The 14,986-nt window shown below is 51.9% G+C and overlaps 3 protein-coding genes across 5 annotated transcripts in view; 2 read left to right on the forward strand and 1 right to left on the reverse strand.

Annotated features, from left to right (window-relative positions):
• Positions 1-14,986, forward strand: part of LOC126935658 (sodium/potassium-transporting ATPase subunit alpha-2) — a 907,274-nt gene that overhangs the window by 839,147 nt on the left and 53,141 nt on the right. The gene's annotated exons all lie outside the window — the stretch shown is intronic.
• TAGLN2 (transgelin 2) overlaps positions 1-14,986 on the reverse strand; it is a 297,175-nt gene that overhangs the window by 165,449 nt on the left and 116,740 nt on the right. The gene's annotated exons all lie outside the window — the stretch shown is intronic.
• KCNJ9 (potassium inwardly rectifying channel subfamily J member 9) lies at positions 5,118-14,315 on the forward strand. Of its 3 annotated transcripts, XM_050757834.1 has the most exons (4): positions 5,118-5,333; positions 5,467-6,528; positions 7,549-8,512; positions 11,120-14,315. In XM_050757834.1, the coding sequence occupies exons 2-4, from the start codon at positions 6,322-6,324 to the stop codon at positions 11,449-11,451; spliced, it is 1,503 nt and encodes a 500-aa protein (XP_050613791.1). In that variant the 5' UTR covers positions 5,118-5,333; positions 5,467-6,321; the 3' UTR covers positions 11,452-14,315. The 3 variants fall into 3 exon arrangements, with proteins under 3 accessions (XP_050613791.1, XP_050613802.1, XP_050613812.1); XM_050757845.1 differs by lacking the exon at positions 5,467-6,528; XM_050757855.1 differs by lacking the exon at positions 5,467-6,528 and having other exon boundaries at positions 7,558-8,512.

The following is a 14,986-nucleotide window of genomic DNA, read 5'->3' on the forward strand; positions in this document are numbered from 1 at the left end:
GAGCTGAGATTGCGCCACTGCACTCCAGCCTGATGACAGAGCAGAACTCTGTCTCAAAAAGAAAAAAAAAAGAGAAAAAAAGAAAAAAAAGAATTTATTTAACTAGGGACTTCTAGTACCTTTTCAGTTGGGTCCAATTGATAGAAATACCATTAACATCCAATGCACTGTGATAGGAGGGAGGCAACTGGGAATAAAGAAATACGAGGAACCTCGAGTCGGGTGGCCTGAGTCTTAGTCCTGACTGTTTTCTTGGGACCTATTCCTACCTGTAAAGTAAGGGCTAATTCTGTACCACCTCTAATTGTCATACAACTTTTAAATCTTAGCCTGTCTCTACCCAGTCCTATAAAGCAAGATAGAACTCTATGTGAGAAGGCTTCTGATCCTCCTGCTCTGCTGAAAGTAGCCAGAAAGGCAGCAAGCTCCTCAGCCTCAAGAACCCAGCCGGGGCTCCGTCTGACCTGGAGCTGTGCTCTGCTTCTCCCCATTTCACTCTAATCTCCAGCTTCAGTCATTTGCCACATCTACTCCTTCAACCATATCTTTGCTCTGAGTTTTCTAGAACCCCATTCCCCTTGAATTTATACAAATTTTTATAATCAACAAGATTGGCCTCCCTGATCCACTACACTCATATCCTCAACTGTCTCCTGTCTTCCCCATCATGCTTCCTCTTCCCCTTGCCTGATTTTGCACAAGCTGTCTCATGATCTTGCCCAGGGAAGCCTCCCCAGATTGGCTGATCTCAGGGCTGCCACAAAGGCACCTGCTGATGGGGCAAGTTGAGGACTGAACTGCATTCAGCTTGCCAATTCCTGCACCCGGCTCAGAGCTGTGTCTGCTGGAGGAAGTGAACCTTTTATTTTCTCCCAAAAGTATCACCTGTTCCCTGTTCTCCAAGCGACATGCCACAGTAGGCTCTTTCTAAGCTCTTTTTCTATTTTGCACCGCAGTTCCTTTTTTTTTTTTTTTTCCAGAAAGGGTCTCACTCTGTTGTCCAGGCTGGAGTGCAGTGGCACAATCATGGCTCACTGCAGCCTTGAGCTCCCAGGCCCAGGCGATCCTCCTGCCTCAACCTCCAGGGTGGCTGGGACCACATGCACATACCACTACATCCATCTAATTTTGTATTTTTTGTAGAGACAGGGTTTTGCCATGTTGCCCAGACTGATCTCCATCTCCTGGGTTCAAGCGATCCGCATGCCTCAGCCTCCCAGAGTGCTGGGATTACAGGTGTGAGCCACCGTGCCAGGCCAAAAGCTAGAATCTTGTCTATGGTTTTGTGTCCTGGTGCCTAGGAAAGCTTTTTTTCTGCTGCCTCAGTTTGAGCTCAGTGATAAATAAGGAACTGAGGTTAGATAACAGGCAAAGTCTAGGACATGCAGGATGAGTGAATCAGGTGAGGGAGTGGTGGTCTTCTTCCTTGTCAGCAAGGCTAGGTTCAGGGGCACCTGGACTGACGCGAGAGGCTGGCTGAAATTGCCTCGTGGAGGGCCCTGCCAGTGATGCCCCCTCCAGCAAATGGGGCCAGCTCTATGCAAATGTGTTCTTGCCCAGGAGTTTGGTTTCTTCTTTCTGAGCTCCTGGCACAGTGGAACCAACGTGAGCAGCTGCTTGGCAGGACAGAGAAGGGCAGGCTAGCAGTCTCAAAGCTCGGGTGACAGGACCAGGCCCAGGAGACAGGGATGTTGACTGGGGCTTTAACAGCACTCTTGATGCCAATCTCGGGCTGAAAACTCGATATTTCCACTTGGAACAACAAGAATCACCAGCAAGAGAGCTGAGGAGAGGGCAGTATACCGGGGGTGCCCCCTGCAGGCCTCACAGGGTGGTTCCAGAACAGAGGAAGGTGGCACAGGCAGGGTGAGGCTTTCAGGACATCCCTGAGATGATGGTGACCATGATGATGACCATGAAGAAGACAATGAGGAGGAGGAGGAGGAGGAAGATAGTAGCTAGCATTTACTGAGTACTAACAATGTGTCAGGCATTGCCTTATGTAGTCTTCATGACAACCCCCTAAGAGATGAGTAATATGGTTGTTCTTTTTCTAGACGAAAAATCTGAGGTTTAACGAGGTTAAGTAATTGGTTCACCCAGCTAGTAGTGGACAGAGGTGGGATTTGAACCGAAGTCATTGCCTCCCGAGCTTATATTATCCAGTACAGAATTTCCCACTTTACCAGGTCATTCCAGGAGCTTCTAGCCCTCCGTGTTCATCTCTATGTCTTCCTGCTCCTCTAGCTCATATTTTCTTGATCCAAATTTATAGGATCTGGATAAGAATAGATCCATATCTGGGATATAATAACACTGATAACAATAACAAAAACACTTTGCATTTGTAAACCACCTTCTTCTCTTCATTATTTCCCTGGGGAAAAATAAACAATAAGATATTTCTTTTTTTTTTTTTTTTTTTTTTTTTTTTTTTTTTTTTTGAGACGGAGTCTCGCTCTGCCGCCCGTGCTGGAGTGCAGTGGCCGGATCTCAGCTCACTGCAAGCTCCGCCTCCCGGGTTCCCGCCATTCTCCTGCCTCAGCCTCCCGAGTAGCTGGGACTACAGGCGCCGCCACCTCGCCCGGCTAGTTTTTTTGTATTTTTTAATAGAGACGGGGTTTCACCGTGTTAGCCAGGATGGTCTCGATCTCCTGACCTCGTGATCCGCCCGTCTCGGCCTCCCAAAGTGCTGGGATTACAGGCTTGAGCCACCGCGCCCGGCCACAATAAGATATTTCTATTTCTTCAAATTTTGTTCTGATTTTTATCAGTGTTCCTGAAGCTATTTCAATATAGTCATGATCAATTTATAAGAATAATTTTAGGTTCTGCTTTTTTATGTAACTGTGTTATATACACATTCACATATTTAAACACAGCAATTATTATGGCTTTACAGTAACCCATGATGTTAATATGCCACAGATACTACATTACTGAGGCAGTGTAACTTTGTGAAGAGAACACTAGGCTGAGGCTGACAACACCAAATGCCGGCAGGAATGTGGAGCATCAGGAACAGGAATTTGTGGCTGATGGGAATGCAAAATGGTACAGCCACTTTGGAAGGAAGTGTGGCAGTTTCTTAAGAAACTAAACATACTCTTACCATATGATCCAGGAATCATGCTCCTTGGTATCTACCCAAAGGAGATGAAAATCCGCTAATGGATGTTTATAGCAGCTTTATTCATCATGGCCAAATCTTGAAAGCAACCAAGATGTCCTTCAGTAGGTAAATGGATAAATAAACCATGGCCATCCTGAAATGGAATATTATTCCGTGCCAAAAAGAACTATAAAGCCCTGAAAAGACATGGAGGAACCTTAAATTTACATTACTAAGTGAAAGAAGCCAATTTGAAATGGCTACGTATTGTACAATTCCAACTATATGACATTCCAGAGAAGGAAAATTATGGAAACAGGAAAAAGAGCAGTTGTTGCCAGGGGTTAGGGAAGGGGCATTGACTAGGCAGAGTGTAGAGAACTTTTACAGCAATGAGACTATAATGGTGGATACACATCATTGTACATTTGTCCAAACCCACAGAATGTACAACACCAAGAGTGAACCCTAATGTTGACTATGGACTTTGGGTGATTATGATGTCAATGTAGTTTCATCACATGTAAGCAATATGCCACTCTGGTGGAGGATGTTGACAGTGGGAGAGGCTGTGCATGTGTGGCGACGGGGGCATACGGAGACTCTCTATAACTTTCCTGTCAATTTTGCTCTGAATCTTGCCTTGTCGCCCAGGCTGGAGTGCAGTGGCGCGATCTCGGCTCACTGCAAGCTCCGCCTCCGGAGTTCCTGCCATTCTCCTGCCTCAGCCTCCCGCGTAGCTGGGACTACAACACCCGCCACCACACCCGGCTAATTTTTGTATTTTTAGTAGAGATGGGTTTCACCATGTTAGCTAGGATGGTCTTGATCTCCTGACCTCATGATCCGCCCACCTCGGCCTCCCAAAGTGCTGGGATTACAGGCGTGAGCCACCGTGCCCGGCCTGTCTTTTTTAAAAAAAAAATTTAAAAAGCATGAGGTGATACAGATGTGGGAGTTTGACTCCTATCTCTGTCCAACTCCGTGACATTTGATAAATCACTTAACATGTCTCAGTTTTAGTTTCCTCATCTATAACTGGGAACAATAATACCTATCTGATAGAGTTGCCATGGGTATGAAATGAGGCATGTGTCTCGTTCATATCCGATGTTCAATGAATTAGTAGCAGTAGCCACTGTGTGTTTGTGTGTCTTTCTCCCTCATGGGTTAATGAGCTCCTTGTGGGCAGGGGCTTACTCATTCTGTAACCACCCATCTAACACACTGCCTGGCACTTGGGCTCCATAGAAGTTTGCTGAGTGAATACTTAGTAAGCTCTAACCTAGGCTTTTCTCTCTGGTGAACATTTGGGTTGTTTCCAGGGTTTTTGCTATGAACAAAATACATTTCAAAGCCTTCGTGTTTTTGTTGTTGTTGTTGTTTGGGGTGTTTTTTGTTTGTTTGTTTTTCATTTGATCTGCACACCCTGTGAAGCAGGCAGAAAGGGGATATTTGCACTTGTCCACACCCTGGTATAGATGGAATAGCTGTGGCTCAGGGAAGTGAAGTGACTCCTATGGTCACAGTGCAAATCAGTGACAATAATTAGAACCCCTGACCCTGCCTTCCTTCCTTTAGTAGATCTATTTTCCTTCTAGCTACCGCCTTCTGGATCCATGGCCTCTCCAGAACTAGAGACCGTGATGGTCGGCCTGAGCTGAGAGCAGCACCTGCACACAGAGACCCATGTTGAAGGTGGTGAGCTGCCAGTTCCCAGATGGCCCTCTGAAACCCCAGGGAACCTAACACCTTATTCTCAAATACATGAAGGCTTGTATTTTCCCCAAGCAAGGAGCTTCTTAGGAAAGAGCCAGTGTGCCAGCTTTGTTTTTCTTTCTTCTTCTTCTTTTTTTTTTTCTCCTATGAGGGGGTGAGGAGCCAAGCTCTGAGTTGTCCAGAAGGAGGGACTTAGGCTAAAAATAGCTATGGCGTGTGGTTTGGATCAACCCCTAGTGGTACCCAGGACTGGGGAGGGGAGGGGGATGCTCTGGAGCTGTCGCCAGACTGGTTGCCGTGGAAACGAGAGAGGAGCAGGGGAGCCTGGGAAGTAGGGATGACACAGATAGCAAGTCCTAGTCAGAGCCGCCGCTACATTTAGGAGAAACAGCGGTGTCTGCGGCTCCCACCCTTCAGGGGGCCCGTGGGGGGGGCGGTGTCAGGGGCATGGACGCCACCCCCCAGGGGTCTCTGCTGCCGGCTACTCTCCTCTCCACGTGCTGTGAGTTGAGTTGCGGGGGACTTGGGGTTTGGGCCCCTATTTCCAAGGCAAGTGGGGGTTTGGGAGGAGCTGGTTCTTGGGGGAGTTTACACCAGGTCTCTCCTTCCAAAAAATGAGCCCCCTTACTCCCCAGATCTCTAGAGGGAGGAAGAGGGGCCCAGGAAAAGTGGTACTGCGATCGTCTGCAAAGGGGTCATAGCATGCACAAGAAATGAGGAGTAGGTTGGAGGAACTGAAATTCTTGGAGGGAAGATGGAGAAATCAAGTCCTTGATCTTGGGATAGAGGTAACAATTTCACACTTTCCCTTCCCCTGAGAAAAATGCAGTCCCCCACTGAGGAAGACAGGATTTGGGACACATTCAAAATAAGGTTTGCCTAGATCCCTGGGGCAATGGAGAGTGAGAGAGTTCTGGGGGTGATCAGACATTGGGGTTCCTTCCCCATCCCTGGGCAAACAGATCTGCCTAAGCAGGCCGACTGGGGGTCAGATTACTTATGACCCTGAGAGAACATCTGAAAGCCTACCTGGAACTAAAGCTAGGATGATGAGAGCAGGGTCGTTTTCTGCATGACCTGGGGTCTCTGAGCCAGTCAATGCTTACTCTTCCTGAGGACATCTGAGCTTCAGGGAAGGAAAAGGAAGCTCACTGTCGGGGGCAGGGGAGACCCTAATCTTCCATTGCCATGGGGCTCTTGGACCCTGTGTCCCCTGACTCCATGGACAATAAATGCAGGGGGTGCCCCTAAGCTCAAAGCCATTTCATTTTGATTTCTCTTCCTGCCCTCTCTACCCCAACACACACACACACACACATACCCTCTCCAGAGTGCTGACTGCACAGCACCTCACCCCAGAACATAAAATGCTGGAGTGCTAGGTTTAGAGTCACATACCCAGGCAGTTTCTCCCCAGGACCTGGTCAACCATCCAGGCCATCTGTGGTTCCTATGGCACACTCCTCCATCCCCCACCCACTAGCCAGCCCATGTTTCCGTGGAGTGGGAGGAGAGGATCATTCCCAGGAAAGAGAAGGGAAGGTAGAAGAGTCCCAAATCCTTATTCTAAACCTTTCCCTGTATGGTCCATATCTCCCAGAGGACCCTGGGTGCTTTGGGGAAGGGCTTTGGACCTCTCTCAGAGCAGATTGCAGCTCAGAGAACTCCTCGGAGGGAAGCATGTGAAGCAAAAGCAGGTGGGCTTCACTTGGAATGTGGGCTTTGGGGCATATGGCAGGTGGGGGCGGGGCTGGTGTTAGGATAGTCCATGGGAAGTAAGAGGCTGGGGGAAAATATAACTAGAGGGAGTGGGGAAATAAATGTGGGTGCTTGGTGCTTCACTTGATCTGATTCCATGTCTCTCATGAAGAATAGGATCCCAGAGGGATATGAGCCTAACTCTTGATAACTCTGGGCTTCCTTTCCCAGGCCTCTGTGTGGGGATCTTCCAGTTCCTCTCCCCATTTGCAAGCTGTCTCCACTAGGAGAAAAAACCCAAGGGAAATGGGGCTGGCCCAAGAGCAGCAGTGATCGGGGGTAGGTCTCAGGGAGGATTGCTAGTGGGAATTTCCTAATGTTCCACCCTTGTGCACTGGAGGGTTTCCACTGACTTTCCACGGCTTTCATTTTTTTCTCCTTTGTAAGCGTGTTGAGGGGAGGGAGTGGAGTGGAGTGAGTGAGGTCCAAGGAGGGAAGACTGAGAAAGACTGTGTGTCAGTCTTGGGGTGAACTTCAAAACAGCCTGCGAGGCGAGCCATTGGTGGTTGCACTGGCTACAGCTGGGGAAGAGATGGTGGAAGTCCTTAGGGCAGGGAGAGCTCCATTACCAGCCTGCCCCCCTCCCCAAAAAGTCCCCAGTCTAGTGATTTCAGGAAGTCACTAGGGGGATCTGGGCCTGGGTCTTTGGCCCCGGGGCTGCCCCAGAGGCGCTGCACACCCCAGCTGGAGGTGATGGCACCAAGATCCCTGGTACCTCTTTCCCCTGAAAATCATCGTGGAACTTCTACAGTTCTATCCAGTTCAGGTACATTATTCCATTTGACCCTCACCACTTTCTGAGCCTGGGGGGCAGTTAGGGCTGAATGTGTTATTCCCAGAAATAGAGGCTGGGAAACACGAAGGGACTCGCCCAGGGCCCTCAGGGCTCGGTGCTGGCCCTGATGTCCCGTGTCTCCCCATCTCCCGAGGGGCCACTCATTCGGCAAACCTTTATTAAGCCCCTCCAGGATCCCCGACGCCGCCGAGGCGCCCAGCGACGCGCGGCGGGTGGCGGCAGCTCGGGTCCCCGCCGCACTCCAGGCGCCCGCAGCGCTCGTCCTGACGCGGCCGCCATGGCGCAGGAGAACGCTGCCTTCTCGCCCGGGCCGGAGGAGCCGCCGCGGCGCCGCGGCCGCCAGCGCTACGTGGAGAAGGATGGCAGGTGCAACGTGCAGCAGGGCAACGTGCGCGAGACATACCGCTACCTGACCGACCTGTTCACCACGCTGGTGGACCTGCAGTGGCGCCTCAGCCTGTTGTTCTTCGTGCTGGCCTACGCGCTCACCTGGCTCTTCTTCGGCGCCATCTGGTGGCTGATCGCCTACGGCCGCGGCGACCTGGAGCACCTGGAGGACACCGCGTGGACGCCGTGCGTCAACAACCTCAACGGCTTTGTGGCCGCCTTCCTCTTCTCCATCGAGACCGAGACCACCATCGGCTACGGGCACCGCGTCATCACCGACCAGTGCCCCGAGGGCATTGTGCTGCTGCTGCTGCAGGCCATCCTGGGCTCCATGGTGAACGCCTTCATGGTGGGCTGCATGTTCGTCAAGATCTCTCAGCCCAACAAGCGCGCCGCCACGCTCGTCTTCTCCTCGCACGCCGTGGTGTCGCTACGCGACGGGCGCCTCTGCCTCATGTTCCGCGTGGGCGACTTGCGCTCCTCACACATAGTGGAGGCCTCCATCCGCGCCAAGCTCATCCGCTCGCGCCAGACGCTGGAGGGCGAGTTTATCCCGCTGCACCAGACCGACCTCAGCGTGGGCTTCGACACGGGAGACGACCGCCTCTTCCTCGTCTCGCCGCTGGTTATCAGCCACGAGATCGACGCTGCCAGCCCCTTCTGGGAGGCGTCGCGCCGTGCCCTCGAGAGGGACGACTTCGAGATCGTTGTCATCCTCGAGGGCATGGTGGAAGCCACGGGTGCGAGCGGGCCTGGGGAGGGGAGCGGGGCTGGCAGAGGGTGGGCAGGGCCCAGGAAGGCAGGGGCAAGACGAGGGGCCGGGGAGGTGGGGAGGATGGGTGGAGGGGCTGGTGGAGGATGACAGAGTGAGGTGAGACAGGGGTCGGGGGTGGAGGTGGAACTGAGCAACGCTGCAGAAGGCCAAGAGAAAGCTTGGAGGAATTCTTCGAAATGGCACTGGCGTGGGGCCCTGGGCCCAGAGGAATGTGTCACTTGGAATAGGGAGAGTAATAATAGCTAGTGCTCAGCCAGTACTCACCCTGTGTCATGCACAGTTCCAAAGCACTTTCCACCTCTGAGTCGATTTAATCCTAACAAGATTAAAGGTAACTTCTTGTTATTGTGCTCAATTTTCAGAGACGAGATTGCTCCAATGAGAAGTTAAGGAAATTGTCCACTTTCCTAAGCCAATAAGTGGCCATGCCTGGACTGGACATAGGCAATGTGGCTTCAATGTTTAGTGGTCCCGAGTTGGAAGGAAGGGTTAGGTTCACGGGTTTTCTCACTGCAGCCAGGTTCAGGCCCCTGGAATTTGACGGTGAAGGTTTTCCATTGCCTGAGTTATTTCTAGGCTGGATCTTGAGGGGAGCTTAATACCTGGTCTCACTTCTGCCTCGGTTTCCCAATTCATCCATTTCCACTGACAAGGGATATAGATGATGTTACCATTTCTAGCCCTTTTCCAAAAGGAACTGGCAACTCATCTGTGATGTCAATAAGTCCAACCCAGACCTACACAGTGAAGGCTTTGGAAGCAGGTGGGAAAAGACCAGTGTTACAGGAGTCGCAAAGGAGTTTACTTAGGACTTGAGATCTAGAGGATGGATGAGGATGAGGAAACTGCGGGTGGAGGACCAAAGGCCCACTAGGGGGCGCGGCAGTCCCTGCTTCTGAAGCCAGAGTTGCTGATGCTCCCTGCTGGCTTCGCTGACAAGCTGGTGCCTTCAGATCCTTTCCCTGGCCCCTTTAGGCTGAGCCTCCGCTTCACACCCCAACCCCACCTCCCCATCACTGTTCCCATTCCTGCTTAACCCCGACTCTTTCCCCTTCCCCCATTCACCCCGTTCCCTTTCCTCTCTCTCTCTCCAGCTGTCACTCCTTTTTTGCCAGTATCTCAGGCAGGCCCCTCACCCTCCAGTGAAGTTCCTGCCCGGCCCTCTTTTCTCTTTGTACCCCCAGCCCTGCCCTCTCCTCCTCGAAGCCCTTCTCTGCCCAGTGTCCCTTATGCCTCTTTCTTCTCTCTCCCACTGGATATTTTCTATCCCAGCTTCACTGAGAAATACCAATGTCTCAGGGCCAGGCTTTCCGAGCTGACAGCCACTCTCCGGTTAGCTAATGTGCACTCTTCTGTTTCCCCTTGTTCCGAGATGGATACGGGTTGGGGGCAAGACCCTGTGACAGAAAGGAGAATGACCTGCCCTAAGGGGTGCACCAGTCCAACAGGAAGATAAGACACAGGCCCCGGACAGGGAGGACCAGGACAGAGGAGATAAGGATAGGAATGTGTCTGTTTTTCTAGAGAGATAAAGCTGGAAAGGATGGTAATATTTTGGGTGAGACAGTCAGGATTCAAGACGCTTTTGAAAAGCAAGAATAATGAGCCAAACCCCAGCAAGATGACATTTAAAAGGAATAAATATAAAATTCTACATTTAGGCTTTAAAAAAATCACTTATGTAAGCACAGCATGGAAGAGCACTGGTGAAAAAAAGAACTGGGAGTTTTAGTTGGCTACAGGCTTGATGTCGTAGCAATGTGATGCAGCCTCCAAAATGATTATGTAATGTTATCCTGGGCCCTATTAGTGAAAGCGTCATGGCCAGAAGAGAGAGATGGTGCACCTTCTCTTATGCGCGGAGCAGGCCACAGTTGGAAAATTTACTACACTCAAAATGCTTAAAGGGCCCTCCTTGGCCATTCTGGCTTGTAATCAAACAAGTAGAATTTTGGAAAACCAGGTCAAATGAGGAATCGTGGAGGAAGCCAGGGATGTTAAGTCAAGAAGAGAAAACATGAGGGAATCTGAGACTCCTGTTTTCAGATACTCAAAGAACTGTGAAGTGGGAGAGGAATGACGCTAAGGGTTGGAAATCCCAGGGGACAGGTTTTAGCTCTGTATAAAGAACAACCCACCTATTAGAGCTATCATACAAAGGAGTGGGTCCTTTATGAAGTGGTGAGCTATCAATCCTGGGAGGTAATCAAGCACAAGCCAGATGCCCAGTGTTAGAAATGCCCCTTTGGGGAGCCCTATATGGAGTGAGAAGTTGGACTAGATGATCCCCAAGGTTAGTTTCAAGGTTAAGCTTTTTTTGGCTGGCATCACCAAATGACAGGAGGGGAAAAAAGAGCTGGAGATGAAGAGGAATTGGGGCAAATGGAGAAGAGGTGAGGGAGCTGGGTAAGAACAGGAGCTAGGGCAGGGGAGAAAATGGACTGGACCAAAGGGAGGTGGGAGCCCTTAGGAAGGAATAGAAGGGAGGATGCTGGGAGTAGGGTTGTGGAATGAGAAGAGGAGAGGGAAGCCTGGAGCTGAGATCCCCCCTGACTCATGTCCCTCCTCTCAGGAATGACATGCCAAGCTCGGAGCTCCTACCTGGTAGACGAGGTGCTGTGGGGCCACCGCTTCACGTCAGTGCTGACTCTGGAGGACGGCTTCTACGAGGTGGACTATGCCAGCTTTCACGAGACTTTTGAGGTGCCCACACCTTCATGCAGTGCTCGAGAGCTGGCAGAGGCTGCGGCCCGCCTTGATGCCCATCTCTACTGGTCCATCCCCAGCCGGCTGGATGAGAAGGTGGAGGAGGAGGGGGCGGGGGAGGGGGCGGGTGGGGAAGCTGGGGCCGACAAGGAGCAGAATGGCTGCCTGCCACCCCCAGAAAGTGAGTCCAAGGTGTGACCAGCTTCCTCCGGACCCCTGTGGCAGACCGGGGGCCAGACACAGGTACATGGGGAACTGCATATCGGAGGAGAAGGAGGAGGAGGAGGAGAAGGTAGGCAAAGCCCCTGGAAATGTGCTAACGTTGGAAAGTCCCCATCCCCCAGAATCTCAAGTCTAGAATCCAGTATGGAAGGGAGGGGTCCTGATTTCAGGGAAATGGAGGGTGGGGCCAGGTGAACATGCCAGTCTGTGTTTGACCTTCACATTTGTTCATGAGTGGATGTATGCACAGAAGGATGGACTTTTGGGGGTTGGATGGGAAGATGGTGGCAGATAAAGACAGCTGACAGATACATAAATGGACCAATAGACAATTGGTTCACTCAGGGCTGCCACTAACCTGTAGAACACCTCTGTGCAAATTCTAAAAAGGAACCCTTTTCCTCCAGACAGATACAGCCCCAAACCAGGGTGCATGGCTTGGGGAGCAGAGTGTAGGATGGATTGCAGTCCCCACTCACCTCTTCTGCCAGCCTCCCCACATATGGCACAACTGTCTAATGACACGGTAGGCCAAGCTGAAGCAAAGGAGAAAGGAGCCGCACCAAGATGGACACATGAGGAGGGTGCCCTCCTAGCTCCACCCTCCCCAGGATGAAGGGGTGCAAGGGGGCTCAGCAAGGTGTGAATGACCTTAGTCTGCAAGTTCAGGGAAGCAGGCAGAGCAGGGAGGTGCCTGAGCTGGGGCCTGGAGAAGGGCCTGGGAAAGGAAAACCAGCGATGGCTATTTTCTTACAGTGGAGTGAGATCTTACAGGTATCAGGCACAGGCAGGAAGAGGGAGAGAGCTCCTGAGGAGGAAGGGACAGAGAGAGATCTAGAAAGTGGGTTCACTAGAGCTGGGACACAGGGAGCCCCTAGGAAAGCAGTGTGTCCTTGGGGCACAGTCATTCACATCACTGATTGGGTGCCATGTGAGTGGACATTCAAAAACCTGGTTCCTGTCCTCAAAATAAGGGGCACCTGGGAAAACAGAGGAATCGACCTGTGGCGACCGAACAAGGGATGATTCAAACTGACAACCTGTGCAGTCCCGCGGAGGGTGGGGGAGTGTGGGTGATCAGAAGGCTGGGGCCGGTGTAAGCCATAAGGAATATGTAAGTCAGGAGTTAGAAATCTTCAGTGTGCATTGGAATCACCTGGAGGGCTTGTTAAAACACAGATTTTTGGGCTCCACTCCAAGGGTTTCTGACCCAAGAGGTGGGTCAGAGAAAAATGTGCATTCCTAAGAAGTCCCCAGGTCATGCTGTTGCTGCTGGACTGGGGACCACACTTTGAGAACCTGTGCTCTAAGCAAAGACTTGGAAGTCATATCAGGACATGGGGTATAGAAACTGAGGAGTAGCTGAGAGGAAGATGAGAGAAGCTAAGAAGAAGCTGAGGATCCTCACAGGAGCAGACAGAGAAATGTGAAGGGCAGGGTTTTGTGTGGGAAAGGGACCCGAAGCCCAGGCTGAAGAGTTTAACTTTGGGCCCAGGAACTCAACCATCAGCGGAAACAGGGCAGTGACAAGTGGAGGGGCTGTCTGGAAGCTGAGCAGGCCCGACAGAGAGATGAAGCCATCAGAAGGACTTGAGGGGGTTCCTGGGGAGGCCAGGGGGAGGTGGAACAGGAAGGGTTTTAGGGGCAAAGGACAGAACCCCTTGTAGGACTGGAGGCAGGATTGAATGTAGGAGAAAATCTGAGAGAAGTGATAGGAGTCAGAACATCTGGATGTGTCTGCAGCCTGCTGTCAGCCCAACTGGGCCAGGGGGTCCCAAAGACACATATTCTCACCCCACCTCCACCTGCTTCCTGATCACATCCCAGTCACCAGCGGCAGCTTCCTGGATGGTGGGGAAGAACAATGGCAGGTTGAGAGGGGCAGAGGGGTGCAAGGGACCTGAAGCTGGCCTGGAGAAAAGCGTAGGCCCAGGAGAGCCTGCCTTGGGACAGTGCCTGTCTCCCACACAGCAGCACTGGCCCAGCAAGAACCTTCTCCCTTGGCCCTGGCCACATCCCACTCCTGCCCTTTCATAAGTCCCCTGGGGAAAGCACCCGTCTTCTCTGTTCCAGGCTGGACAGCCAGGGTCCTATGGGCGCAGTCAGGGTCCTATGGGCGCAGTCAGGGTCCTATGGGCACAGCCAGGGTCCTATGGGCGCAGCCAGGGTCCTATGGGCGCAGTCAGGGTCCTATGGGCGCAGTCAGGGTCCTATGGGCACAGCCAGGGTCCTATGGGCACAGCCAGGGTCCTATGGGTCCTCTGGAAGCAAGAAAGGGGGCCATGGAAGGAGCCCGGACAGTTTGGGTTCACTCAGAGAGGACCCAAGTCCCAGTCGCTTCCTTTCAGTCAAAGCACGGATACCTTTGCCTCAGGTCACAGGGCACCAGGGGGTCCTGTCATCAAAGATGACATTCCTGAATGCTGGTATTGGCTGGTCCCCTAAGAACAGACGTTGGGGTGTGGAATGGGGATTCATTTGGGTTTCAGAAAAACAGGGGAGTCTGGACAAGAGGGGATGGGCTACTTGGTATCCAGACACACGCACTCACACAGGAGCCAACCCTTTGCAACTGAACAAGCAGAGAAACTGAGGCTGGAAAGGCCCCTCCTGCCTGCTGAAGTCACTGGGACCCTGCCACACCTCTCCTCGCCACTGTCACCACTCAGGGCACCACTGTACAGTGCAACAAGTCAGGAGACCTAGGTCCTACTCCTGACACTTGCTAATTAGCTCTATGACTCTGGGCAAATCGCATATCTGGGCCTCAGTTTCCTCATCTGTAAAAATGACACTTAGCAAACTCGTAATGCTCAATAAATGTTTAAATAACAACTGAAGGAGGCCTACTGGATGCCTCTTAAGGTGCCGTGCAGGTAAGAATTTTAGGATCAGAGAATCCTTAGGCAAGAAAATTCATGAAACTCCTGAGGCACTGGAGGAGGGGTGAAGCTGAAGGATGGGAGGGAGGAGATCCCAGGGTGGGTATAGGCAGGTGAAGCAGGTATATGCGGGTGTAGCAGGTATATGCGGGTGTAGTGGGTGTATGCGGGTAGTGGGTGTATGCAGGTACAGCAAGTACATGCGGGTGCAATGGCTCTGTGGACACACAGGCCCTCCCCTGACTGCCTGTTGTCCCAGCCTGAGTATCAGTTGTGTTCTGAGGCTTCTATTCTGCTGCTATCAGTCAGAAGGAACAAGAATTGCAGCCCCAGGGTCTAGTGGGAGGACTCAGGTCCAAGACTAGCCTGACCAGGAGAATAAGAAGAGTGGGGGAAAGTCTGGGGAGCTCAGAAAAGGCACTGCCCCTAGAGGCCCATGCCCTTTAACATGGGAGAAGCTGGGGAGGGGGGACCACATGCAGCTGGAACCTACCCTCCTTTTCTATGCTTCCCTCCGCAAGTAGGAGTCCAGTCAGGAGTTGTCTCAGCCCTGACAGTTCAGGCAGCAGATGGAACCCAGGTGTCCCCTCCTGGGGTAGGTGGCATGGCCCGCGGAGGCCAGATGGTGT

Source organism: Macaca thibetana, chromosome 1, assembly GCF_024542745.1.
Source record: "Macaca thibetana thibetana isolate TM-01 chromosome 1, ASM2454274v1, whole genome shotgun sequence".
In the NCBI taxonomy this organism is placed as follows: Eukaryota; Metazoa; Chordata; class Mammalia; order Primates; family Cercopithecidae; genus Macaca; species Macaca thibetana.

Coding starts and splice junctions, on each gene's coding strand:
- KCNJ9 (XM_050757834.1), top strand. CDS start 6,322: ATGTTTCCGTGGAGTGGGAGGAGAGGATCATTCCCAGGAAAGAGAAGG. Junction 6,529..7,548: donor AGCATGTGAAGCAAAAGCAG/GTGGGCTTCACT, acceptor ACCTTTATTAAG/CCCCTCCAGGATCCCCGACG. Junction 8,513..11,119: donor GGGCATGGTGGAAGCCACGG/GTGCGAGCGGGC, acceptor CCCTCCTCTCAG/GAATGACATGCCAAGCTCGG.